Raw genomic sequence first — 27194 nt, forward strand, 5'->3', positions numbered from 1 at the left:
ACAGACGACGTTTGAAATGAGAGCAGCACTCTCAGATAGATCCATGTTGGTGTGGATTAGGCCTAAAACAAAACTGGCACACCACACTTGCCTGCAGGCAAGCACAAAGCAGCTGTGCAAAGGCAGAAAAAGGCAAATCACACAAACAGCCACAGTCAGATGCCATACTGGTAAGAATATGAATCATGCGGCAATGTTTACAAATGGCTGTTTTTGCAAACGGAGAGAAAGGAGAGGACTTAATCACTTTGTACTGGGCTTCTGTGCAGCCTGTGCTAATGTTATTCTTCATCTTTCTCACAGAGTAATTGTATTCATTTCTCAATGTAATTTAGACATTCACATTTGACTGGTACTTGTCAGACTGCATTACTCACACAGAATAACATACAAATGAATGTGGACATCGTGAATTGGAGTCATAAAGGCGCCTTATGCATCTCAGCGTGGGGGAGAGGAGGAACATACGCGATTTATTTGGGGTTTATGCATTGCCTGTCATTTAGGAAACCTGATTAACAGTTTGGGGGGAGCAAACCCCATCCCCAAACAGAGCATTCTCAAGACACCATCCATTTGTTCAACCACAATTAGGATCAATTTGGCACAAAGTGCTTTTATGCTGCAAGCAACAGGCAAAAATGTCCACCGTGTTCAACTTGTAAAAAAAAAAATCGAGCGTTGAAAAAGCAGACTTGCCTCACAGACAAAACCCCAAGCTTTAAACACTTTGTTCTTTAAAGAGGGACATTTATTTCCTAGAACGGTTATAACAATACAAATCAAATTGCCATGTAGCACATCAAAAAAAAAAAATGGTTGAACAGTCCTTTATTTCAGAGTCCGCACCTTGAGACTTGAAATGAAATGATGCATACATTTATCAAGTTTTCATAAACGGCAAACGCCCTGTAAGAGCCTTAAACTTTTTAGTTATTCGTATTATCACCATCTCAGAGGAATCTACACAAGTGACAAGTTTGGTTCCACCATACACAATGCTCACCCCATGGAAAGAAAGAAAAATCAAAAATAAGTGGAAAGTAAGAACATGAAACGGAGTCGGCAAATGTGTTGTGCTTGCAGGGCCCCTGATTATTGCTAGTGGTAGTGGTGGCTCTGAGGCTAGGGATCTGCACTGGCAATCGGAAGGTTGCCAGTTCCAATCCCGTAAATGCCAAAAGGGACTCTGCTTTGTTGGGCCCTTAACCTGCAATTGCTGAGCGCTTTGAGTAGTGAGAAAAGCGCTATATAAATGCAAAGAATTATTATTAATTATTACTTACAACATTGTTCAATACATCTTTTAATATTAAAAAAAAAAATGCGCCAACTCCTTACTTTCTATTATATACACATTATAGTGCTGTGGCAGACAACCAGGGACCTTGCCCCACTGAGATGCCTGGGAAAGGGAAGAACCGGGAGAGGGCGCCACCCCTGGATTGCATTACAGCCACGGATACGGACCCTGTGGGCGCCTGGACAGCTCCGGAGCCTTGGCATGCAACACCTCCACCACATCTGGAAGTGCTGCCGGATGTTAATAAGGAAGAACCTGGAACAGTAAAAAGGAGGCCGCCTCACTCCACTCGGAGAGCCGGAGTCAGGTGGAAGAGGACGGAGACTGCGAGAGAAGAGTGGAGGCGGCAGAAGAAAGAGATAAGGACCAAGTTTACTGGTGATTTGTGCATTAACAGAAAATACAAAGTGTGTGTGTTTTGGACATCTGGCTGTCTCGGTGTCTCTATCTGTGTCCGGGCATCTTTTACAGTGCCTATAAAATTATTAAAGGGAGGTGAATACTTGTGCCAACAATTATCTGTGCTTTCTACTTACAGTTTAATTTGTAATCGCCAAATTCATCTTGGGGACAAATAAACTTTACTTAATGTCATATTTCTTAATTTAGATGTCTTTGCACAGAGCTGGAGGTGGCAGAGTTGAAGATGCTAAAATGTGCATTGGGTGTGACAAGGATGGACAGGATTAGAAATGTGGACATTAGAGGGTCACCTCACGTGGGACAGTTGGGAGACAAAGTCATACAGGTGAGAAGGCGTTGGTTTGGAGAGATGCTGGGTATATTGAGAGAAGGGTGCTAAGGACAGAGCTGCCAGGTAAGAGGAGAAGAGGAAGGCCTAAGAGGAAGTTTATATATGTGGTGAGTGAGGACATGCAGGTGATGGGTGTGACAAAAGATGAGGAGGACAGGAAGATATGGAACAAGATGATCCGCTGTGGCGACCGCTAATGGGAGAAAAAGAGAGAGAGAGAGAAGTTAGGAGCAGGCGCTGATACAGGGCATTGCTACATCCACCACATGACAAACCAACTCAGGATCCCAGATTAGGACCCAAGTGCAGCCATGCAACGGGTGACACCTCAGCACCACACCAGTTCAGATAGAATAGAACCAGTGTGAAGTTTTTGTTTTTTTTATGGTGGCTGGAGTGCAGGTTTTTCCCTGTAGGTTGGAGGGCCTACATACAGATCTGGATGCAGATTAACATCATACCCAGGACAAAGCAATTGCAGGTTAAGGGCCTTGCACTAGGGCCCAACGAAGTAGAGTCACTTTTGGCATAACTGGTGCAGCTGAAAGAAGATAACAACAACGACAATGACGACTTTGCACAAAGGGTGGGACGGTGGCGCAGCAATAAGGAGACCACAGTTCACATCCAGGGTCCTCCCTGTGTGGAGTTTGCATGTTCTCCCCGTGTTCTTTGGGTTTCCTCCCACTGTCCAAAAACACGTGAAGTGAACTGGTGACGCTAAATTGGCTCCAGTGTGTGTTTGGTGTGCAGGTGTGTGTGGGTGCTTACCCTGTGATGGACTGGCACGCTTTTGTCCAAAGGATTGTTCCTGACTTGTGCCCTATGCTAGCTGGGAGAGGCACCAGCACCCCCAACCCACGGCTGGATTAAGTGAGTTAGAAAATGACACAACTTTGCACAGATCTGCGTTACCTTTGACATCCGAGAGTCTTTTTCTGTTGACCAGTGTGAAAAAAGCCAAATTAAATCCATTGTGATTCAATGTAAAATAAAACAAAATGATCAGACTTCCAAGTAGGTGAAAACTTAAGGGTTTGACAGTAACAAAACCCTACAGTTTTTACTTTGACATTTTGAATTACTAAATCTCACAGCAGTTTTGAACACCTGAATGTAAGAGCAGACAATTGTTTGTCATATTTTGATTGCCCCCCATTACACTTCAATGCCTACCTCTTACAAGTTGCGCACTCACAATCGGGGTCTATAGGTTGGAAGTCCTTTGCAAATTGCTTGTGCCGGAGCTGTAAGGATCCCCAAGGCACCAAGGCCGTGCCAAACCTCTGCAACAAGAAAAAGTCCCAGTTAATTGCTGCTTGTTTTGAGCCAATCCCAACAAAGAGAGGAGGAAAAAGAAAAAAACTCTAGTGGACACTCACGGCCGTCCTTGTTGGAAACACACAGTCAAACATGTCACAGCCCAGGGCTACACACACCACCAAATCTGTGGCGTATCTGAAACATAAAGAATAAAAGGAAAATTCATTCAGCTTAACACGTAGTGAGTCACCAATTCCACTCTTTTACTAAAATGATTATTTAGTACTAGCTGTGTAAGCCCCTGCTGTAAAATTCCTAGGGTCCTAGAAACTATTGAACTCGTTAGAAAAACAGAAATGTAGAGATGTCAGATAATTGAAAGGAACTATTCTGGGCGTCTCTCTCTCCTAGGAGGATTCGTTTTGCTGACAGGCTCACCTCGCTTGTGTATTAGCAGCTAAGCGATTTTGCCTTTCTTCAGAGGTTTAGTTTTGCCGTTGTGCTAGCCTCGCTTGTGTATTAACGGCTAGGCGTCTTTGTCTTTCTTCGGAGGTTTCGTTTTGCTGACGTGCTGGCCCCACTAGTGTTATTAGCAGCTAAGCGAGTTTTCTGTTTCCTCGGAGGCAGAGCCCTTACCCCGACTCTACCTCTCACTTCCAGGCCAGACAGACAGACAGACACACACGTAGATGTTTATATAGAAGATAAAGAAGGTATGTATTGGGGGCAAAAATACGTTCAGAAATAAAAAAATTCATGGGGGGAAAAAAAAGAACAGAGTTAAAGGACTACATAAAATTACATTTGGTTTCTGAAACAATGTTCTTTTTCTGTTATCTCCCTTTGCTGTGTATTTGTAATATCTAGCATTAGGATAATTTAATATTACAATGTTAATTAACAGGGACTCTGAATTGCCTTCTAAACGTAACTAGATAGACCTGTTGTTACACTTTATGCTTCTGCAGGCATTCACTGCAGTCCTCCCATTGAGTGAGAGGTCTACTTTCACAAGGGCGCTTTGCCACAACCCTGTGCTGACACGTCACAAGCCATCGTTTTAGTTTCCATTAGCTTGAATATCAGAGACAGGGACACTTCAGATCTTATAAGTCTTTCATTCCCCCGAACACCCGGAAGAAAGCACGTGATGGAATAGGGGCTGAGCCTCGTCTAAACAGGACTGGAATGAAGCGGGGGATTCGAGCCTGCACTTTTGACATCAAGAAATTCAGACCAACATAAATCTGGGTTGAAAAAAGAAGCACTCTCTCTCTCTCAATAGAGATCAATCAACACACTAAGACAGACAGCCACCAAGTCATCCATTATGCAAGTTGTATTCATTTTCCACACTCACTGCTCTCTGTTTATACTTTCAGCGTAATAATCCAGGAATAAATGTGTAACTTTCTCTCCTCTCTGTTCTAGTACTCCATTTCATTACCCGAGGTTACTGATGTAAAAGAATAAGGGATGAATTTAACTACAACAGGATTTAACCTTAACATTGGCCAGGCTGGTAAGAATAAACAAACAAGGGCTATACTTAGGATTGGGGGCTTTACACAATGAGGAGCCTAAAATGGAAAGGATGGTCACCCTACTTGGACAAAACGGGGAAGGAAAGGCCATCACTGCGGAATCTAGAGCAAGAAAGGAAGCAAATTAGCATAGTTCTGATTTATTAATTAACCAATCAAATAACTGCCTTTGGAATGAAGAGTAAAACCCACACAGAATGGGCAACAGCGTATGAAGTACACCAACATGGCACCACAGTAATGAATCAGACTGGTGTCTAAAGCGCTGTCAATGAGTACCATAAAGCTACACATCTTAACAAAGCTGTCCATTAGAGCTTGAAACATCAACAACAGAAACAAAAGTTATAATTAACATAAAACTTTATTATGACAAAAAACACTGGACGACTCACATTTTTCTAACCTATAGGATACAATAATTGTAACCGAGAAATAAATAAAATATGCCGTTCAACATACGGTGATCATAATGAAGTTGTGAATGACAAAGCCTATAAATAACAAAACAATGATGACAATATGCACACTTTAGTCACTATATTTATTACCTACAGTTTCCTTCATTTACTTACCCCACACCCATAAGATATCGTGGTTTGTCCCTTGGCAGGTCATCTGTACTGAGTGTGACCATTTTCCAGAAGTGGTCTTTTTCCTCTCCACCACTGAGTCCACCAATGGCAAAGCCTGGGACATCTCGCTTTGTCATCTCTGTTGACACCACCACATAAAGAGTCAACATTCAGAATTTGCAAATTCACAGAGGGGCACAAAATGACTTTACAACACTAATAATACGGAAGGGTGAACGAAAACGGCCAACGTTTAGACATTAGAAAGGAAAATGGCGACGCAAGGAAGAAGGTGGCGATGGCCCGGTAAAGACAACCGGCAAAAAAGAAAATGTGCATGGTGTTTAAGCAATACACTGATACAGTGTGGGGGGGGACAACCACCTCACCATCACTGTGTCATTCTCACTTAGCGAGCTGTCCATTTTTATTTTCTTATTCTGAAAATGATTTGGCCAAAACAGTAAATGCTTAAGAGAGTTACCCCCTTAATTGTATCTAAATGTCAACACCACCAAATGCGAAAGGGGGGCAAGGACTTCAATGGCATATTTACTTGTCGGCTCACTAGTAACAAATGGTTCTTAATGAGCATACAAGGGAATAAACACAGTATGGCATTAAAGTCATGGCTCCCACTCAGCATGCCAAGCTGTTTGCGCCAGTGTCTGTGGTACCCGTCATTGTGTTACAGCCATGATGTTTACTTTTTTTTTTAGTTGTTTTCCTCATTTTTGAATTCTGCTCTTCATGTTGTGCTGTTATTTCTCTTATTTTTGTTTATTATATACCATGTCATTAGCTGTACAACAATTCCTTGTGTTTTGTGAGTGGAACCCCAAGAAATCACTGCTTGTGGGCCCTGCCTCTGCCTTTATAAATCAGCCAGGAAGGAGGATTCAGCAGCGGTGCACCGAGTGTTTGTGCGTAAGAATTGCTTTTCATTTGAATTTACTGGTTTTTCTGATTATTTTCTGCTGTATCTGTGTGTGAAGAGGGGTCCATGGCGATGTGTTGATTTTGAATAAGTGTGCCCCTCAAAGTGCTGGCTCTAATCGGACGTGGGCGAGTGTGTGAACACACTTCACTCCAGGAACTGATTTGGGGGTTTGCTTGCCAAATTGAGAAGGCGAGTGCGAGTGTGTATGTCAGGGCAGGTGCATCAATAGTTCCTTGTAGGAAGCGGCACATGCCCAACTCAGGGCCAGTGGGAGTGTCAATTTAAAAGGAGCAGGCACAGTAGAGAGAGAAAGGGGTGGGGGAATGGGGAGAGAGACCAGAAACAATGGGGAGAGAGAACATCATTTTATGGAGAGATGAGATGGGCCAGACAGCTAGTGGGGGAAAGGCAGCACGATGATCGTGGGCCACACAAAGGAGCGACACAGTGGCATTCCAGGGGCTGGAAGAGTGGGTACGAGCATGGTGGAGTCCTACCCATGGATCCGAGCTACGACTGTAGGAGCATTGAGGATGATCGACCCCGGATGGTTGGGCCAGAGCCATGTAAGGTAACTAAGACAGGGGTCGGGTGATGAAGACCATGGCAGTGAACTCCCCAGCTGAAAGAGGAATGGGTGAGCTGGGGAGACGGGGCTGGAGTTGTGTCGGGTTCGTCTGACTGTACACTAAGGACATGATGGCTGTGTTGTTCCTGCTTTTCATTTCTCATTCTAAGGATGAATTTTTATTTTTTTGTTTATTAAACTTTTGAGTATTATTGCACCTGTGGACACTGTTTTGATTATTTTTTTTTATAATGAAAGCACTGTGGCACTTTTCTTCCTACCCCTGGCTATGTATGTCCTCATTTGTCGGGCTCATCCCGGTAACGCTACTGACAGTTGTGAGATTGAGAGGCTCCTGTGAGCACCATCACACTTTGGATTTTTTGCTAATTGATTGTGCTTTGGGACTTGTTTGATTTGAACTCTCTTTTAGAAAATCCCTTTTAGCTATTTTGATTATTTTTGTTATATTTTTTTTTTCATGTGTAATAAATATTTTCTTTTTTAAAGATTTTTTGTTTAGATTGACTTTACAAGCCAGAGGTTTTACAGTTTCTCTCCCTTGTGAGTTATTTTTGTGTATTTGGTACATTCAAGTTATTTAGATACAACCTGTTCTCATTTTTTGGGCCTGGTTAAGACAAAGCCAAGGCCTGCCGGTTGTGCTGGGAGGTCAGGTTGCCTTGGGATGAGCATCTTCAGGGCAGGCCAGTGAAGGTTCCTGGCAAACCACTGTGGCTTATCTTGGAAGCTTTGCACCCTTTCACCATGTTTAGAACTCCTGATAGTGACAATTGCTAGTCATCACCATTTACTACACAGAAAAGTTTATTTGAAAAAGAACAGGCAAAAGAAAGAAAAGCTTTCAAGGATATGGAAAAATACACACATTTAAAAACGTCTTGGAGATTTTATATATATATATGGCATATAACCTAAAACAGATCAGGTAAAGAAGAAGAATGACATATTGTTTCTAAAATTATTTGGATTAAAAATAAAAACCTGCAGCAAATGGTGTTCTGTCTTTACTGAACCTACAAACCACTGGGCTCAATCAATTAGTTTACCAACTGATGGAATAAGTAACCTTCTGTTTTACCTAAGTTTTTTTTTTTTTTTTACCAAAGCTCAAGAAATATAACAATCAATAACAGCTGCCACCACCACCACACTGAAACACACACAGAGTTGTAAAAAATAAGAAAACTTTGGACTCGGCGAAACACAAGATGGCAGTCCTAGTGAGGCATTATAAAGGCATAGTGTATGTATGAAGAAGTCCCAGGAGCATTTCTTGACCCATCTGTGCTGAATAATATGTTGGCTAAAATTTCTCAATATTAGCAAGTCACAGAGAGGATGTGCAGCTTTGTTCATAATGGCTGTTAATTCTGCATTGTTTCTCTGGTCCACTACCACCTCCAGCAGGTCCAGAAGGCGACCCATAACTGAGCCTGCCTTCTTAATCGAGCTTTCCAACTCAGTGTGCTGCTCTTGAAATGATGTTATGCGTCAATCACACCTCCACAGACTGGCTACAATAAGAGTTATAGAACATGAACAGGATGTCGCTGCTCACATTAATGGAACACAATCTCCTGAGAGAAAAAAAAAAAAAGTCTACTCTGTCCTTTCTTGCATAGATCCTCTGTGGAAACCAAGAGAACTGTGGGACCTCATTATGAATATAATGTATCTTGAGATTATTTTTGTATTAAGACACACTAAACAATGGGATTACCCATACACCTGGCTCTGCTGTAAACCTAATTGGACTTTGTAGGCTGTAATTACTTGTAGCTGTGAGTGAAGCTGCACGGATTGTTGTTTTTGATTCATTATGGCCTTGGCTTGGCTTCTGCTATCCTTCGTGAGAGAGTGTGATTTTTTTTTCTCTGTACTGCATAAAGCTAATTGCAACAGCTTTGTTTTCATTGAAATTGGGTTGACATTTGAAAGGCCGGTGTACTCGGATCACTCCGTACATATGCATTAGAATAAAGAACTGACTTGCTGTGCTCAAGATCGGATTAGCCATATGCCTCCACTGAATAAACAACTGAATTGGTGAAGCGGATCACAAACAGCAGCTTAACTAACATAATGTGTGACTTTATTTATATATACGTGACATGGGAACTTCATGACAATTTTAGAAATGCTCCATCAATACGATCATCTCTATGTTAATTACTTACCTTGTGTTCTTTATATTGATGGATCAGGAAATCAACAGAAATTGGGACGGAACAGAGACTCAGCTAAAACAGCAACAAACTGTCCCTAAAAAATTCTCAAAATACTTGTGTCAAATAATCCAAACGTCAGGTATCCAGTCACATGCTAGTAACACCCCAACACTTGCATTTGGACTCAAAAACTGCCAAACAAACTACTGATGGGAAATGCTCATGAACAACAGAAAAGCTAAACAAATGGGATTAAGCTGGTCTTTTAGCCACCCCTGCAGTACTTCCGGTTTATTCATCAGCACTTTGTGAAGCTGCACCACTGACTTGACCTTCTGCCTGTGGAAACTCCTCAGGTCTGCACAAATACAAAGTGTGCCTTCCACCCGATGTTTTCACTTGCCCTTCACTAACTTTCAATCTCTTAAATCGCTGAAGGCCATGATGGTATCACATGAAACACAATGGTAACCAATTAATAGAGCTATGACAGAAACAGACTCCTGACCAATTAAAGAGTGGGAGGTGGACCTTCAATTCTTAAAAGCTCAATCCAGCTTTAACAGAACTCTGTTGTACACAAAATGGTTTCTTTAAGAATACTTAGGCCAAACCTACATGTGTTTAACATATCATGAGCACAGGACTGGATAGCTGACATTTGGATTATGCGACACAAGTGATCTGGGACTTTTTCCATAAATGGTTTGGTATTGCTTGTTGTTGTCCAGATGGGGTCTCCACTCAAGTTACAGCCATTTTTCTTCAAAATACAAGATAAAAAATGTTTTCTGGCCCATCTCTACAAACACCACAAGGTACAAAACAGATAAAAATTTATATAAAATTTGTGGGAGAGTATTTGTTAAAAAAAATAGTTTACCTGTTCACCTTGTAATTATCAAATGTCATCAATTCTGTGAACTTCTTCTGCCTTGATAGACTGCACTTTCATATAAACTTCAGATGTGGGTAGTTGTGTAATTAATTGACAAAAAATGAAAAGAGCTGGGAAATGGGGTGAGACAGTTGAGAGCAAAAATTGGCAATGCTTAACATGTACGGTGACAAATACTTCATAGACTGCCTATAATTGTAAAATTGTATCTATAAATTAATGGGTTTTTTTTTTTTTAAAAGATTAGTAACAAGATTTTACTAAAAAACACTTATGCACCTGCTTTATAGCTTATGAGTTTCAATATTTAAATCTTATATCGTTTATACTGTGTTCAGTTTATTCTCGTTCATGTATGTATAAGTTATTTATGCTTGCATGTTACTGCATGTGTGCTTATGTGCAACGTTTCTATTTATATACACACACACACACTTTATAATTCTGTATCTTGCTTGTATTCCTTACTATTAGCTGTTATTCTATGTAAAGCAACTTTCAGTTGTTTTAAATGTAATAAATAAAGCCTGTCCATGACTTCAACTTGCAGGTGGACCCTAACTGGGATTCAAAAGCAGGAACTGACTAGCCAGCTAGCCTGGGGGAATACAGGAGGCCAAGTTGAATGGACCCCCTGCTTCCGGCAAAGTCGTGCTAAAGCGCTGGCTCATGGATACCTCCATTAGGCCTTGAGGCGTGTCAAGCACAAGACTGGACTTAAATGAAGGACCGAGAGTGAAAGACAAAACGTCTCCATTTATGTAGGCCGCTCTGTCCTACGGTGATGCTGGACCAGAGACCAGTAAGCATACCAAGATAGAGAGCCACCTGGAAGCCGATTCTCCAGGTTGTATTATTTTGTCACTCATTGTACTCTGCTTAGATTTTGGCCATATTATCTATAATACATGAACAGATGTGTACATTTCTGTCCTGCTTGTTCTGGTACTCTATATAAATTAATAAATGTAAAAGACAGGGGAACGTATTGAGCTACAATGGCTGTCAATCCTGACATTGACCAGGGCTACAGATGGGATTCTGTTAAAATCAACATAGTAAAATGGAAAATACGGTCACGCTAGAACCCCAATACGACAAAACAGGGGAGCAGAGACCATCACTGCAAAATCTGGAGCAAGGAAGGCAGGCAGAAAGCAAAGAGTAGCACAGATCTGATTGATTAATTAACCTATCACATTGTCTTTGTACTGCAGAATGAAACCTACACAAACTGGGCAACAACATATGAACTACACTAACATGGCAATCCAGTGATAAATGAAGCTGGAGTTTACAGTTCTGTCAGGGACTACTGCAAAGCTACACATCACAACAACGCCGTCCATTATAGCCTGAAACATAGGCAACAACGGCAATAATTAACATAACAAAACTCTAGGATGACAAAATGGGGTCACTTTAGGACACAGCCACAAAAAAAAAAACATTTGACGATTCACATTTTTCTAACCTTTAGGATACAATAATCATATATGAGAAACAAAATATTGCTGTTTTAACATACGGTGATCATAACGATGTTGTGAATTGTAATACATCATACATTCAAGGTGTTTCGCTAAGTGATAAGAAAATTCTTGAAATGTAACTGAAATGTTAAAAATGAAATGCAATATTAAAGCAGATTTATTTCTATTAATTCTGAATGTTCTTTGTATCGTGCCCAAAAGGCCCAAAGGACACACACACAGTGTTAGTTCCATATAGGTAACCCCGGTATAAGCAGCAGCAAACCGAAGTGACATTTCATCTACACACCGTTCAAAACAAAAGAGCTGGCAATTGAGAAAAATCTTGTAATCCACTAGCACAAGATAATCAATGCAACAGTCGCTGCAGGCAAGAAAGGTTAATAAAAGAAACATGACTTGAAAATATCAGCAGGCTCATATATTAAACAGAGGCTGACCTGAGCAAATGTTTTAAAAATACCGCTAACACTTCAGATTAACACCTGACAAATTTTTAACGAGTGTTTTGAATGAGATGTGTTATTATTTTCTTAGCCATTTCTAACCCCACCCCGGACTTACACATACTGTACCAGATGAGATTCATCTTATGATTTGTGTGTGCAGAGGGCAGGGCAAGAGCTCTTGGGCAAAATTCTCTTAGTAACAAGATGTAGTATTAACAGAGGCTGGCATCATCTCCCTCCAGTCTTCTGTGTACTACGGTATACAGATTAAATCGATAATGGACAGAAGATAAGCCAATTTTTGTCTTTCATTCCAACTGATGGCACATTTGAAACATTAGCACTGCTTTTGAGAATCATATTGCAAAGTGAGTATAACTGAGGCAACAGACTAACAGACATCAGCCCAATAATCCAAGCCGATTTCTGTCCCTTCTCTCTGTCATATGCACAGCAACAGCACAGTAATTCTTTTGTAACAGTTAACAATATGGATGACAGTATTCAAATAGTATATTTATGTTGTGCAAAACAGAACAATGCGGACATAGAAATTGTACACAGAGCTACTCAGACCGAGGTCTCCGAGCTTCAGCACCAGACTGGTGGGCACAATGGTGTTAAAGTCAGAGCTGCTGTCGATGAACAGCCTCCTGGCACAGGTGGTTTTCTTATCCAGATGTCCTGGAGGACAGTGCAAGATGGAGGAGACATCTTCATTGGTTGATTTGTTACTCCAGCATGCAAACTGAAGTGGATCTTGGGTACCAGGGATGCCGTGGTTAATGTGGTCATGTTTGGATTCTCTACTCACCGTTAACAAGTTGTGATATACCGACTGTTGGAATGCATGCAGTAATAAAATCAATTATTTAATGCATTACAAAATGTGGTACATTCCAAACATTAGCACTGCTCTTGAGAATCCTAAACCAAATGCCATAAAACAGAAAAAAGTGAGACTGTCAACATAACTTAATAAAGAAAAATGGAAAAAGAAACATATAGGAAATAAAGTGGTAGAGGGAGTAGTAATCTCATGCGAATATAATGTATCTTGAGATACGTGAGTAGCACAGAGTAAACAACATCTAGAACAGCAGACATTGGGCGAGAGAGTAATGACAAAGCGCAAGGCAAAATACTCGGTGCGTGTTATTTATTTATTGCATATTATTGCTGAATCGAACTCCAATTTTGATGCAAGTGATCTGGAGATCGAAAATGAAAAAGTCAGGTACCTGCATCAGCTGTTTGTGCAGCTGACACGACTACTGCAAAGTTCACCCTGGGATGACTACACAGACCGATCCGTTGGAGGCAAGCTGGCAACTGGACTTCAAACAAGACAGCATGCCAATGGACACTACGGATTACCAGCCACCCCACTGCTTCAACGTGGTTTTTTTTTTTTTTTTGTGCCTTTTGGCTTGTGAGTGATGAGACAAACTGGTACATAATGTGAATTTACACACTGTAAGGGCTCGTGGAACATAAAAGAAAGTGACATTGGTCATAAACAAGTATTTTATGCTGGTTTGTGTGTTAAGCCATTGCTTTTTAGAAAGCTGGACAAAAGAAAAAAAAATAGCCCTAAAAGTACTATACGAAGGTATTTTGCAATGCATGTAGTAATAAATACATTTCAACAGATGGTGCACCAAACGCATCAGCACTACTGTTGAGATTCCTACAGCAAATGCCATATAACTAAGCAAACAAACAAACTGACACTATGACTTAATAAAAAATACTAATCTCTACTAATCTCCTTCATGTCCATTCAACATTCTGGTGTTCTGCTCTCATTAATATAGAAAAATGAGAACAGGAATAAATTATGTAAATAAATACCAAATTATATAAGCAGCTATAAAAAAAGTTATTGTCTGTCTGTATACCTGCATTGTTATCACTCTTTAATTTAATATTTTCTTTATCAGTATGCTGCTGCTGGAGTATGTGAATTTCCCCTTGGGATTAATAAAGTATCGATCTATCTATAAAAGGACATGCTGGCCTCCCCAAGTTTGGGACACTGATGAGTGAGTGTGTCACGACTGACGTCATATTTATGGCGGACTGCACTTCCACTCTGCTGAATTGATTTCAATTTGATGTTGCTTCTGGACTTAAGTGCTTGACTAATAATCCAAGCTATGAAAAACAAAGATAAACACGTACCTTCTAAACATTTTTTCCGGAGTTCTGGATTTAATCCTCCTTGAATAATAGCAAAGAGATTTTGCCTTTCTGGGTTTTTATTGGCTTTGATGCATCGATCCAACCATCGAATAGATCTATATATAAAACAAAAAAAATGACAATGCTGCTTACATTCTTCACGTCTGCTGTTCATAAGTATGACTCATACACAAAGTCCATTTATTTAATGGTTTAAACTCTGACACTAAACCAAAACAGGTCTGATGTTGTCTTAAGTCATAGTGGTGAGCTTGTGTGTGTGTGACCGCAGACAGTCAGCGAGTGCTTTTACACGAAGTAAACTGCAGCGATGATGGAGGAGGCCCGCAGGCGACTTAGACCTCGCAAACAGAAAAGTGTCTCTTTTGTACTGCAACAGAATGGAGAAAAAGCAGAAAACAAAAATGGGCCAAGACCGTAAGCTGAATTTGCTGTATCTGTAAACCCTTTGTACAGATGGCATGGTATTCTGTGTCAAGAGAAAGGGGCAATCACGCGACCCTGTCCCAGAAAGTCGTCATGTAGGCGCATCATTTGACACACCCGGCAAACTTCTATTCATGTAAACGGACGTGGTCCGGTGACGAGAAGGTTGACATTCTGTCCAACTAAAAGCTGTGTAAAGTGACATCGGCTTAAGCTGACCTAGAAAAACCAGCATACATGGCACGTGTTCAGATGTCATTTTTATGTTGTTTCGTACAGCCACAGCACAGGCAGGAGAAGAGTTTGCTTGGGATCGACACAGTGAGGTAAAAGGGGGAATTTAAAGCCCAGTGCCTTAGCCGTATTAAATGAGAATGCAGTTAGTCAAGGACCAAGCTATTACAAGGTCAGAAAGAGGTGGAAGCGTATCAAGTCTCAGTCGCTCCCTGCCATTATCTGCAGATAGATGGATGTTCTCTGGTAACAAGCAATATATAAGCAATTTGTGATGGTGCACTGCAAGTGTGCGTCAAGACAAACTGTTAAATGGGTTTGAGAAAGAGGGGCGAGGGGAGTGGTGTCCAAAGAGATATTCCACCCAAACATGAACGACTGTCAATCAGTTACCCACACTGCTTTGTTTTTAGTGATGGCTGAGGAAAGCGTTAAACTCGCATTAGGAGGAAAACAAAAATTCCTGGTACAATGGCTTCAAAAGTAACCCAAACTAAACAACATGTTACTTGCGATGTGTGACTTCATCCTGCCAAGTAGGATGTGGAGGATGGACAAAGCTCATCTGGGAGGAGAGGAGAAGGAGAGGAAAGAATTGAATTTGATGCCACTGCTGAAGCCTTTTCAAAAGGATATTTGAGAAGTCAAGCAGAATGACCCCTTTTATTGGCTAACTAAGAAAGATTACAGTATGGAAGCTTTCAAGGCAACTCGGGCCTCTTCTTCAGGCAAGATGTAATCATTCAGAATTGATAATAATTGATAAGAGTCAATCATAATTGATTACATCTTGCCAGAAGAAGGGCCCTGAGTTGCCTTGAAAGCTTGCATATTGTAATCTTTCTAGTTAGCCAATAAAAGGAGCCATTCTGCTCGACTTCTCACTACACCCATAATGGCTAACAGGGTACAACACTCTGGTACTGAAAGGTATTTGAGAAAGTAAACCTTTATATTACACAAGGAGTTGTGATGGGGGTTTGTGGTGCTACAACGCCCCCTTGAGGTCAAGCACACAAGATTCTAATTAAACACATTTTCTAGTGGAGCAAAACTCATAATTTCCCTTAAAAAAATACTTAAGAGTTGCCACATGGAACAGGGAATTCTCACAGATGGCAGTCAGCATGTTAAACGCAGTTCTACTGAAGACCCCGGTTGCCACACAGTAATTTAAAATATATGAAAAGTGAAATACAACGTTTACCCAAAATGTACCGTTGAAATATAAACAGAGATCCACATTGAAATGACAGGACGTGGAGCCCACAGCTGCACTTGTGTGCCTGACAGAGCCATGTCGGGCTTCCTGATCAAGACTGCCTGCCTGCGTGTGGCCATCTGTTTTACTTACTAGCAGCGCTGACTTTATTAAAGTCCTTGAAAAGAGCCAAAGCACTTTAACTCCATGATACAATCGGAGAAACTACTTACAGTATATTGTTTTGTGATGGCTATGCTCATACTGAAGCTCAGGTCTTACGGTGTCACTTATTTTTAGAAGAGTATGAACAACAACACATGGAATCACATCTTTTCAGACAGGACTTTTGACCATTTTTATATGTGCTACTAAATTAAATTCAGACTGGGGGGGGCTCTGCCCCCTCTTCTTCGATTCGCTCGCCATTCCCCCCTACGCGCTTAGTCATTTCACGGATCTGCCGCTTGCGACGAATCGCGCTGTGCTTTTGCATAAACACAAATATCAGCGCTGTCATTGTTATCTCCATATTTCAAAACTATTACTGCTGACAATTCGTCACGTGTTGGTTTATTATATATGTGAGCGTGATCTTTCCAATTCATATAGAAATCCAAGAAAACTTCTTTGTCCGGATTTTTCAGATAAATTTCATGTAAAGTGCGATACTTTTGGACATATCGATTTGTATCCATTACTGGCTGTAGAAATTCTAATATGTCTGATCGTTTAACTCTTTTGATAATATGTTGCATCGCTTCTCATAAATATAAACCTGACCGAATTGTGTTTTTTTTTAAAATTAAACTTGTAGTAGCTTTAATTGTTGCGGGACCACAGATTCTCTTAACGTATGGTCCTGAATCGTATAAATCTACGTTTTGAGCATTGAATGATGCGAACGTGAACAGATTATTGTAGATTCGGATATTTTGCATGTAGTGTTTGTGGATTTCACTTTCACCAAATAAATCTATAATTTTTTCCGGATATGCATCTTCATTGGGAAGAAACACTACTCTTCCCTGATGGCAACACAAATTAGACGATCTACAAGTCTCCGACTTAAATCCTAAAGCCGAACAATATCTACATACTTCTGTCAAATCCCCTGTGTCCACATATTCAATCTCTTTTCACAGTTCCGTTATTTCACCGAGTAATAATTTCCGTTTGTTAGCGCTAATGCGATCTTTACTATCAGTTTTTTGAGACTTTCGAATTTTCCTACTTCCATCATCTCTAACCAGCTCTGCATGTGCATCACGAGACATGCTTCCAAAGGTTTAAGTATGACGTGACTTGTCCGTCTTGTGGGACGTGTCTCTCTTCCAAAAATCTCGTTGTAGGAAAAAAAAAAAAGTCTTGTATCGTCGCAAGATTTTTTTTTTTTTTTTATAATAGAGAGATATGAGTAACTCTGGTATCAATTTCCGTTTGTTAACGCCAATGTGATCTTTATTATCAGTGTTTTGAGACTTTCGAATTTTAGTACTTTCATAATCTCTAACCTGCTCCGCATGTGTATCGCGCCAAAGTTTGCCAACGTTTTTGAACCTGTTTACGACATTCCACTTTGTCTTCTACTCTTTGTCTTTTACTTCCACCCCTGCAAAAATTTATAAAAGAGCACAGGAACTGTGTCTGACAATAGCATTCACATTTGCAGTAAGGAGACTGTGGAAGATTGTGGGTTCGCTTCCCGGTTCCTCCCTGTGTGGATAGCGCTTTGAGTACTGAGAAAAGCGCTATATAAACGTAATGAATTATTATTATTATTATGACTGAGAGGTGAGTGGATCGCGGGCGTCGTTAAATCTCTTGGCACAAAGTCTCGTCTCGCTGGACTTGAAATTATCTTTCTGAAAACGTCTTATCTAGGGATTTTTTTTTAACATAATAGAGAGCCATATGCAACAGAAATGGAACCTGAATTTGACCAACAGAATATACATTCCCAACTGATGTTACGTCTTCATTTATGCCTCCTTTATCATCTTTATATTCAATGCAGAGATATGGACGACAATACTAACTCAGCATTCCAATGAAAAGAGAATGAGGTAGTGGACTTGATTAACATTTGTTTTGACAGCCAAACTACTCTGCACATGAAGCAGAGTGTTTCAATCATGTAGGAATTGCGTGACCACTCGTGATTTACCCAAGACACTCATTAAAAATGGAATACGCAGCTCAGTCTCTGAGTCACGTTCCACGTGGCAGTGACTCGCTAGAAGGAATCACACACGGTAACCTCACACACCAAAGGGAAGGGCAGACTACAAAGCTGTGGCCCAAAGGATCCACGTGATATTGGCGAGAAAGGTCTGAGTTCACCAATATGTAGCGGGCCGTCAGCTAGCAAGGTGGTCGACTCCTGCTGTCGGCTCAACTCTTGGCTTAAATGGACTTTTGTTTGGCTTTTCCTGAGCACCGTGAATTGAAAAGTAAGTTGAAATTCAGTAACTATGTATATTATTGTTGCTGGGTTTAGAACACACGAGTGCATTCGGGCCTCAGAAGAGCTCTTTAATGCATTGTTCTCATTATTTTTAAGTGGCTTTTAAAAACCTGACAAATGGATATTAATACAGCAGCTTCATGAGTGAATGGCAAAGAATTAGTGGCTGCTATATACAGTATACATAATTATTCGCACCTGTATTTGCACTTCATAATTGATTTCCATTTTTTTAAAAACATTATTTAGACATTAAGAAAGCTCTTGACAAGCACAAAGGAAAATTGTTTTGAGGGAAAAAAAAAAAATTGACCATAACTGAAGTTCCATTATCATCTGAGATAATAAGTAAAAGCAGCTGTAGCTGTAGGCTTATTATGAATTGATGAATAAGCTCAGAGTCCAAAGACAAGGTCTACTCCAAGTTAAATTAAAGCCAGTAATTAAGTCTCCTTATTATGAAATCTTCCAAATATAGATGTTCTGCAAAAACCACCCATACTTTTAAAATTAAAACTCGACTCTTGTTAAAAAGATGGAAATCCAACCTGTGCATCGCCTCCTCTACGCGCGGCCCACTAATCGTGCTGCTCACCACATCATCCAACTGCATCATAATATCTGAACCTAAAAAGACAAAGAAAAAAAAACGAGGCTGAAAGCAGAAGTGAAAAATGTGACACTATATACTGAATCTTTTACAACATAAGCCCAGTATCTCTACACATAAACCAGAAAGGTGGATATTGAAAACAGCATGAGGGAAATGTGAATTAAGGTGGTACAGATTTCATTACAGACATGAGGTATTCAATTAGTGGACTGCATCCATACCAAAGAGCACAAAGAAGAATCAGGTTAAGATTGACAAGCAATTTTCAACTGTACTGCTGAGGTGGTTTCTGAAGTGACAGCTCTGAACGCGCTTGACAGCTGGGCGTCAAAGAAACGTTGAGCAATGCCAGAAAAATCAGAGGAAAGCTATAGAATTGCAGAGCAAACCGTCACAGCTCAGTATCGCAACAAAGAGAAATTCAGAGGAGGACAAAAACAGATGACTGGGCTGAGCAAGGATAAGGCAATAAGGGGGCTAATCATTACAATACTTGACGGCAAGCCCCAATATCTGCCTTTAATTCTTCACATGACATTAAGCAACCTGACAGTGCTATGCGCATGTCTGTGTGTGTGTGTGTGTGTGTTTGTGTATATGGACAGTCAAACACGTGAGCCCGCTGAGATGCCTTACCATGACAGGGGGCAATAGAAAGAGTGTAACTCGGGCACAAACTCTGTCTCTGCAGCCCTCAAGAATGAATGAGGTCACATCTGCACCACTTTCAGTTCTTCCTCCTCCACCTTGTTCAGCATGAAAGAGTTGGCAGCAGAAGCAGACCTCAATCTTTGCACCCACACGGCTCCTGAGGTGGCCACATTCTTTTTCCATGAAGGAAACTCCTTCTACTCTCTCCACTTTTTAATTTCATCATTTATTAAATAAGACTTTCCAGGTGGGACCCCAACCTATATGACCTCTCTCATTTATACAGGGCTATTCAACATGAAAGAGCATATTTCAAAAATGTATTTCAAACAAACCGTATAAGACAAAGATGCATTCTACACATCACTGGATAGAGGAAAGTTCAAAGTCTGGTCCTGTGGCCCTTGAGGTTGCATACACTCAACATGAGCACCATGTGTAGCGTGACAGACATCAAAACGGTAGGCCATTTCTTGCCATACACGAGTCAACTGGTCCCTAGTTACTGATTCACAGCTTCCTCAATTCGATGTCACAAATCTTGAAGATTAGCGGGCATAGGTGGAACAAACTCTTTCTTTAATGTACTCCAATAGATAAAAATCGCAGGCCGTAAGGGTCTGGAGACCTGGGAGGCCATAGACGATGAGCCAGATCTTGTTGTCCAACTCCTCTAATCCATTTTCATGGAATGGTGTCATTCAGGTAACGCCGGACCTCCAAGTGGAAATGAGGCGGGACACCATCTTGCATGAAGGTCCAGCGTTACCTGAACGACACCATTTAAGGACGATGGACTGGAAGGTATTGGGGGCGCATGACAGGGACTCGCACGTCACAGCGTGTACACGCACAGTCACAATGCTGTAGTAAACAGTATACGCTCGTACGGATGTTGACCATATGAATGAGGTAACGCCGACTCAGTTGGAGAATAGGAGACGACTGCCCACAATCCCGCAGAGAGAGAGAGAACCATCAGCTCAGTTGTGATCACAAGACGCTCAGCAGACAAAGCGTATACATACTACTCGTACTGCAAGACCTCACTCGTTTATCAAGTCAAAATTTATTAAAAATTTTACCTCGTCTTGCAAAACACTCATAAACCAAGCTACTTGTAAACTGAGGTTCCACTGTGTATATATATAGAGAGACAGAGAGATATAATAGATATATGTATGTGTATGTGTGTGTGTGTGTGTATATTATATATATACATACATATATACACACACATACATATAGGGCTATTCAAAATTAAAGAGCAGATTTCAAAAATGTATTTCAAACAAACTGTATAAGACAGAAACACATCACTGGATAGAGAAAAGTTCAAAGTTTAAAAGTACCAGTGAATGCCACCCAGCTGTTTCTTGTTTATAGTAAAACACCACAAGAGAAATCATTTGCCAAATGCGAGTCCACTGTTCAAGTCCAACGTGAATTCCGTCGATGGTTCAACAAATAGCTGCCTTGTCATAAGCAAATTTATGAGGTGTGTTCGAATGGAGCTCTAAGAAATCCACATCACGGGCAAACGTTTTAATGTTTGTCGCGCTACACATGGTGCTTCATGTTGAGTGCATGCAACCTCAAGGACCATAGGACCAAACTTTGAACTTTCCTCTATCCAGTGATGTGTAGAATGCATCTCTGTCTTACAGTTTATTTGAAATACATTTTTGAAATCTGCTCTTTCATTTTGAATAGCCCTGTATGTGTGTGTGTGCATAATTATATATATATATATAACGTGTGTGTACGTACGCACATACATACACACACCCCTACACGTACATACATATATACACACAGGCCACTGGCTTTAAAAATATGTCATACGAGAAAACCTGATTTGTGACTTCAATTGCTAACTTGGCTTATTTTCTCATCTGCCCACTGCCTCATCATCCCCAACGTACTGCAGGCTTTCTGGAGCGTGTAATAAATGTAGGCTACCAAGAGCATTTTGGATGTTGATGGACTCTTCAGGGGTAAGCAGGATTTCTTTGCCATCATACGGCGAACGGAACTTCACACCCTCCTCAGTGACCTCAGACAACTCAATCAGCGACACCATCTGAAATCCACCGCTGTCCTGGGAGAAAAACATGGAGGACAGTAAAAGTTGAGTTTAAGACAGAACACAAACCGTTAACGCAAAACACACCCGTTTTCTTAAATTCGGCTTTTGCATTAACCCCAAGCAATTAACAAATCACAATTCTACAATTATTTCCATATTCATGCCATTTTTATGCCAAATATCACCCACTCACCTGGTTCAAGCACACCGTTTTTCAACTATGTAGGAAATGTATAACACCACCACCGTGTTCAAATTAGAATGAAAGACGCATCGAGACTCCAGAGTGTGTGTTTGCGGTGACTGCACGGAGTACGTGGCTGCTACCTTCTGAAGCCCGAGTCACTCTGATGTTACTCACATTCAAAGTGCCCCTAAAAGCTGCGTCAGCCTTTCACATTTCAGATCAGCTACACTGTACATACAAGTTTACTTCTCACTCCTTTGTCTCTGCTGTACTCACTCCAATACCGATGTGCTATCGACATTTATTATCAATCGAGTCCTGCAAAGTAGATAAGCTGACCCCACATAGCCAGGGGTCAAAAGGAGAACCCCTTCAATCCAATTTCACTTTTAAAGGATCACCCATCTGCCAACACACCCATATACACAACTGCCTGGTATAATGCATTTCAATAGTGAAAAACACGCTGGACCAATTCTGATCAAAACCAACAGGCTTGTAGCACTTCACAATGCCAATGGCCATACCAGGTCTTATGCAGCTCGAGTGGTTCGTTTCTGAGTTATGGTGTTCAGAGACGCATCCCGACACTCGGAAATCATTCAGAGAGCAGGCAAATGTTGGGGACACCTAAAATGTGTAAATCAGCTTAAAAAGTTAACATTGGATTTTTGACCTTGTCATGTTACGTTTCCAGTATGCCCCTGGCATGAGAAAATAGTGCAGACCATCAAAAGCAGCAGCAGCGGGGTGCCAGGCAAATGTTTCAGTTCCTGCATTACTGCCACTGATGCACCTGCTTTCTTCAGGAGAGCTTGCAGTCTTTTCTTCTTCACAGAATTCACTGCTTTTGAAATAAAAAATATAAATCAAACCTTCTTTAAATACGTACTGTGAGGAGATTGCGCTTCCAGTTCATAAATCCATGCAGTCCGTTGGCTTTCTTAATGAGTTCTGGGCCCTGCACAGACACGGAAGAAGAAAAAAAAGAGAGAATGTGAACTGTCAGGCCATAAAACTGGCGTGTAGATTTAGATGTCAGAACTTAAAAGAAAAAATGAAGAAGGGTAACTTCAAGTCAGTTTAAGAAAATGACTTTTTCATATTACGTCTAAATACAGTACTCTTCTTTAACCTTTACTTCTAGGCCTTTAACCCTCCTAGAGAAGATGTTTACATCAATACAGCGGGCACAACAAACAATAACTTTATCACTATAATCACTATAGATCAGCGGTTCTCAAACTGGGGTCCGCGGTCTGAATCGGTTTCAGTGGGACCATGACAAATGATTGCATATTTATACTATTTATATTTTTATAATTATTAACCTTGATTAATTAAAAAACGATTAATTAAATAATCAACAAATAAAGAATGTCGAATATTAAATTATGTCCTCCTCCATCACGATAACGCCAGATAGCATAGCGCAATCCAAAAAAATTAAAGACTTGACGGAGTTCCTACCTCACCCTTATTTCGTGGACTTCAGAAACGTTTTTAAGGATTAAATATAAAAAAATCTAGAAGAGGTAAAAAAAAAAAACAAGTTTCCATATCCACTGCATCAAGTCAGAATCCCTCCACACAAATGGAATTAACAAATCAGCTAAAAGTTTAACTTAAATTTAATAACTAAGATGTACGTAATATTTTCTGAATACATAATTGTCAAAAATGTTTTATTCACAGCAGCCTGTACCTATGCAGTGCCGCACCGTGGGTATGTGGCACCCTTGTGCAAAGTATTTCGCGCCCCCAATTTTCTTGAAATAATATACATTTTTACATTTTTAATAAAAGGGTCTGCGAACCATCGAACAATTTTTAAAGGGACCGCCACGCAAGCAACTCTAAAGAAGTTTGAGAACTGCTGCTATAGATAGAGAAAACAAAATAGATTAAAAAACATATTTCTAGTTCACAACTGGGCTCTGCATGAATTAACAGAAGTTACCCCACTTGCGTAATGGATATTTAAATAATATGAGTGGAAGAGGGCTTCCCTAAAAACAGGGTGTAACACAGGAGCGAAGTCAGTGCTGCCGTTCCCTCAATGCGTCTCGAGCATACATTGAGCTCTGCAGCTACTGCTGATCTGTTAATGTGTGCCTGTTACATAAAACGTGCCAACCTTGTCTGTTCGTGCCCAAGATTTTCATCCATCGCTTTCAGACACCCTTAAACTTGTCCTTATCAGCTTACTGGATTCATAACCTCAGGTTGGCCACAGTTGAAAACTAATTAGAAAAACTGCTAAATATTACCAGAGCCTGCCATCTAAATCAGCATAATTTCTAGAGCATTCATTAGCCGATCGCCACTTCCTTTTTTCTGCACATGGTGTTCAGAAGCTCCTAGCAGACTCATCACTCAAACCAAACATTTTTATGCCTCAATGGACTGCACTGATTTTCAATCCACTGTAAATTGTCTTCTCTTTCAAAACTCCGAATACAAGCCCACTACCACACACAGCACGTTTTCCCAGTGCTAGCCTTCATGCACACAATACATCACCACCTGACTGTCCGCTTTGGTCACCTCATGTTGCCGTTTTTCACTCCAACCCTATTTGTCCACAGACCTACAAGAGATGCACTCACCTGCTGACTTGTTCATGAGGTGCCCCGATTATAGTTTATAGCCCTACATGGCACCCGATCCTGCTGGGATAAGCTAGGAGAGCTTTAGAACTTGGGATTGGGATAAATTAATTAATCAAATGAGTAAATACAAAGCTATTTAACTTGATTTGGTACTTTATTTTAGCCAATTCATCTCATATCCTATTCAAAGATTAAATGAAAATACTAAGTGAACTCCACAGCATGCCAAGAGCTGCCAGATGTCCACACAAAACCTCACAACCACCAGAGGCCTTACCACTTGTGGGTGCCCAGTAAAGATGTACCCACTAAACATATGCCCTGGCCGAGACTGCCACCCACTAGAACTTGCCTATTCTCTCCTTGATTTTACTTCCATGTAAACAGACATTTGCAGATGAAGTCAAAAAAGAAAAAAAACAAATCACTGTTGAGTAAAATTCAGATTTCGATTCTACAAAGTTCAAGGAGGGTTTGTTCGGGTTTTTTTTTTTTTTTCTAGAATTTGCTTGAACATTCTGGTTGATTTTGATCGCACTAAGCATCATACTGTAGTTCGCTTGCAGGAGTGATATACAGTACAATCCCTCTTAACTGGCCTCGCATTAACCGGACTGTTAAAATAATTATTTTTTAATCCTGAGTTCTTCTTTATATTATATGTATGCACTTCCTTCTTTCCTGGCTCCTACTTTCAGAGTGATTTCCGTTTACATATTCCTTTATAAATTTTCCACGGTGCCTTCTTCTTTCTACCTGGCGGCTCCCCTGCTTCTCCCATCGGGCTTCACAACAGGGGAGTTGCACTACCTGCAGGTACAGCTGCCTTCCACACAGTAGTCTGGTAGCCCTCCGATCCCTGGCCCGTCGGGCTCCATCCGGACCGAGACTTGGATTCTTTCCCCAGCGGCCAGGGCACTCACGCTGGGGCTAAACCAGCCCAAAGCCTCCACGACTGCCGCTGCCTTTCGACACCCAGTCATCATCAATACTTGTCACTCCAGCTCCGTGATCGTTCAGCTGGAGCGACCGCTTTCTTCAGCCCCATCGAGTGTCGGCCAAACACTCCTCTCCAGGGGCTCACCTCCCAGCTGCCTGCCTTTGCTCCATCAAATCTGCTCTCACTCGCTATATTGCTCCTGCACCTATCTGCTTCCTTCTCCATTAACATCCCGTTCTTTCCTGTTCTCCCCCTAGCTGCCTCATGCTTCTGTTTATCATGGGGACATGGATCAGATGTGGCAACTAGCAGTTCCCAGGAACAATTACAGATGCGGACGACTCCTCACCTGTGCACTTAAGCTGGGATCGCCCACATCACGAATTCCCCGGGAACTGATCAGCCACACATACTCACTAAGCCGCGAGTGCGGCGATTATTTATTTAAAACGTGGCCTTTTTGACTTGAGCTGTGGACCCGCTACACCACACTGACCAGTCATTGTGCAAGAAAAAAACCTGTGTGCGAGATCGTGGATGAAGCCTTGTGGATATGGTTTCTTCAGGACCATCGAAGAGGTACAGTACATACCTTAGAAATATTTTTCTACATGAAAATAGGTATGCGTCGGATTAACCGGCCAAAATGGCAACCGGCCATGGGTCCAGTCCAGAGGTGGCCGGTTAAGAGGGAGTGTACTGTATTCAAGCTAATCCGAGACAGAGGCTGTGGGCTGACAGGAGGAGGAAGCACGACATCAGGAGTAGGGAGCCAGGCAGGACCCTCCTCGCTGTCCTGTTTCCCTACTACACGGGGGATGGCTAATAATATAATATTTAAGACATATTAAAATAAATGTAGAGTAAAATGAACAGCAAAGAGAATCAAATGAACAACTTGGGTCAACTGACGTAAGCAATTGATACATGGTGGGGGGGTTTATGCTTCTGTCCATGTTGAGCTGTGTTCGTTCCTTTGTTTCTCCTCACCATCCAGGATGTGCTCTGGCAGGACAAACACGCAGTTCACTTATATGTTTGTTCATTTCCTTGTGTGCCTCCATAAATATTTAAAAAGAATGGTGTACCTGAAATCACAAGGGGGAGCTGGGTGGTCTCGGGGCCTCCGAACCCCTGCACATTTTTTTTTGTTTTCCCCCTGGCCATCGGACCTCACTTTATTCTTTGTTACTTAGTATTACCTAATGTTATTTTTATATTTGTACTAGCCGTCCCCTGCAGCTTCGCCCGCACAGTAGTGAAACAGGACAGTGAGGGGGGGGCAACACCCAGCTCCCTATCCCAGAGGTCCCGCCTCCCTGTCCCCTCGGCCCACAGCGTCTGTCTTGGATTAGCACGAACATATCACTCCTGCAAGCGAGCTATGATTCTTAGCTCGATGAGAGAAGTCGCAAAATCAACCGGAAGGTTCAAGCAAATTCTAGAAAAAAAGCCTGGTCTAAATCCGTGAAGTAGTTCTCTCGTTCGCTAGCTAAGTGGATGTAAGACATGACCCAAGGCTGGTGTGTGAGCGAGGAGGGTCCTGCTCCCTCCCCTTTGATGCTGCTTGCCTCTCTCGGATTTGCGCAA

The 27194-nt window shown here is 41.3% G+C and overlaps 1 protein-coding gene across 2 annotated transcripts in view; it reads right to left on the bottom strand.

Moving 5' to 3' along the window:
• Positions 1–27194, bottom strand: part of qtrt1 (queuine tRNA-ribosyltransferase 1) — a 51788-nt gene that overhangs the window by 17591 nt on the left and 7003 nt on the right. Inside the window, exons 2-9 of one of the 2 annotated variants that reach the window (XM_051920549.1) lie at positions 22945–23013; positions 21739–21877; positions 19061–19139; positions 14164–14279; positions 5440–5578; positions 3440–3515; positions 3234–3343; positions 2101–2250 (exon numbers count right to left, since the gene is read on the bottom strand). In XM_051920549.1, coding sequence (XP_051776509.1) covers positions 2154–2250; positions 3234–3343; positions 3440–3515; positions 5440–5578; positions 14164–14279; positions 19061–19139; positions 21739–21877; positions 22945–23013 — 825 coding nt within the window. In that variant the 3' untranslated portion in view covers positions 2101–2153. Of the gene's footprint in view, positions 1–2100; positions 2251–3233; positions 3344–3439; positions 3516–5439; positions 5579–14163; positions 14280–19060; positions 19140–21738; positions 21878–22944; positions 23014–27194 lie in introns of those variants that run through there. The other variant, XM_028823091.2, reaches the window with a different exon arrangement.

Source organism: Erpetoichthys calabaricus, chromosome 17 (assembly GCF_900747795.2).
Source record: "Erpetoichthys calabaricus chromosome 17, fErpCal1.3, whole genome shotgun sequence".
Lineage (NCBI taxonomy): Eukaryota > Metazoa > Chordata > Cladistia > Polypteriformes > Polypteridae > Erpetoichthys > Erpetoichthys calabaricus.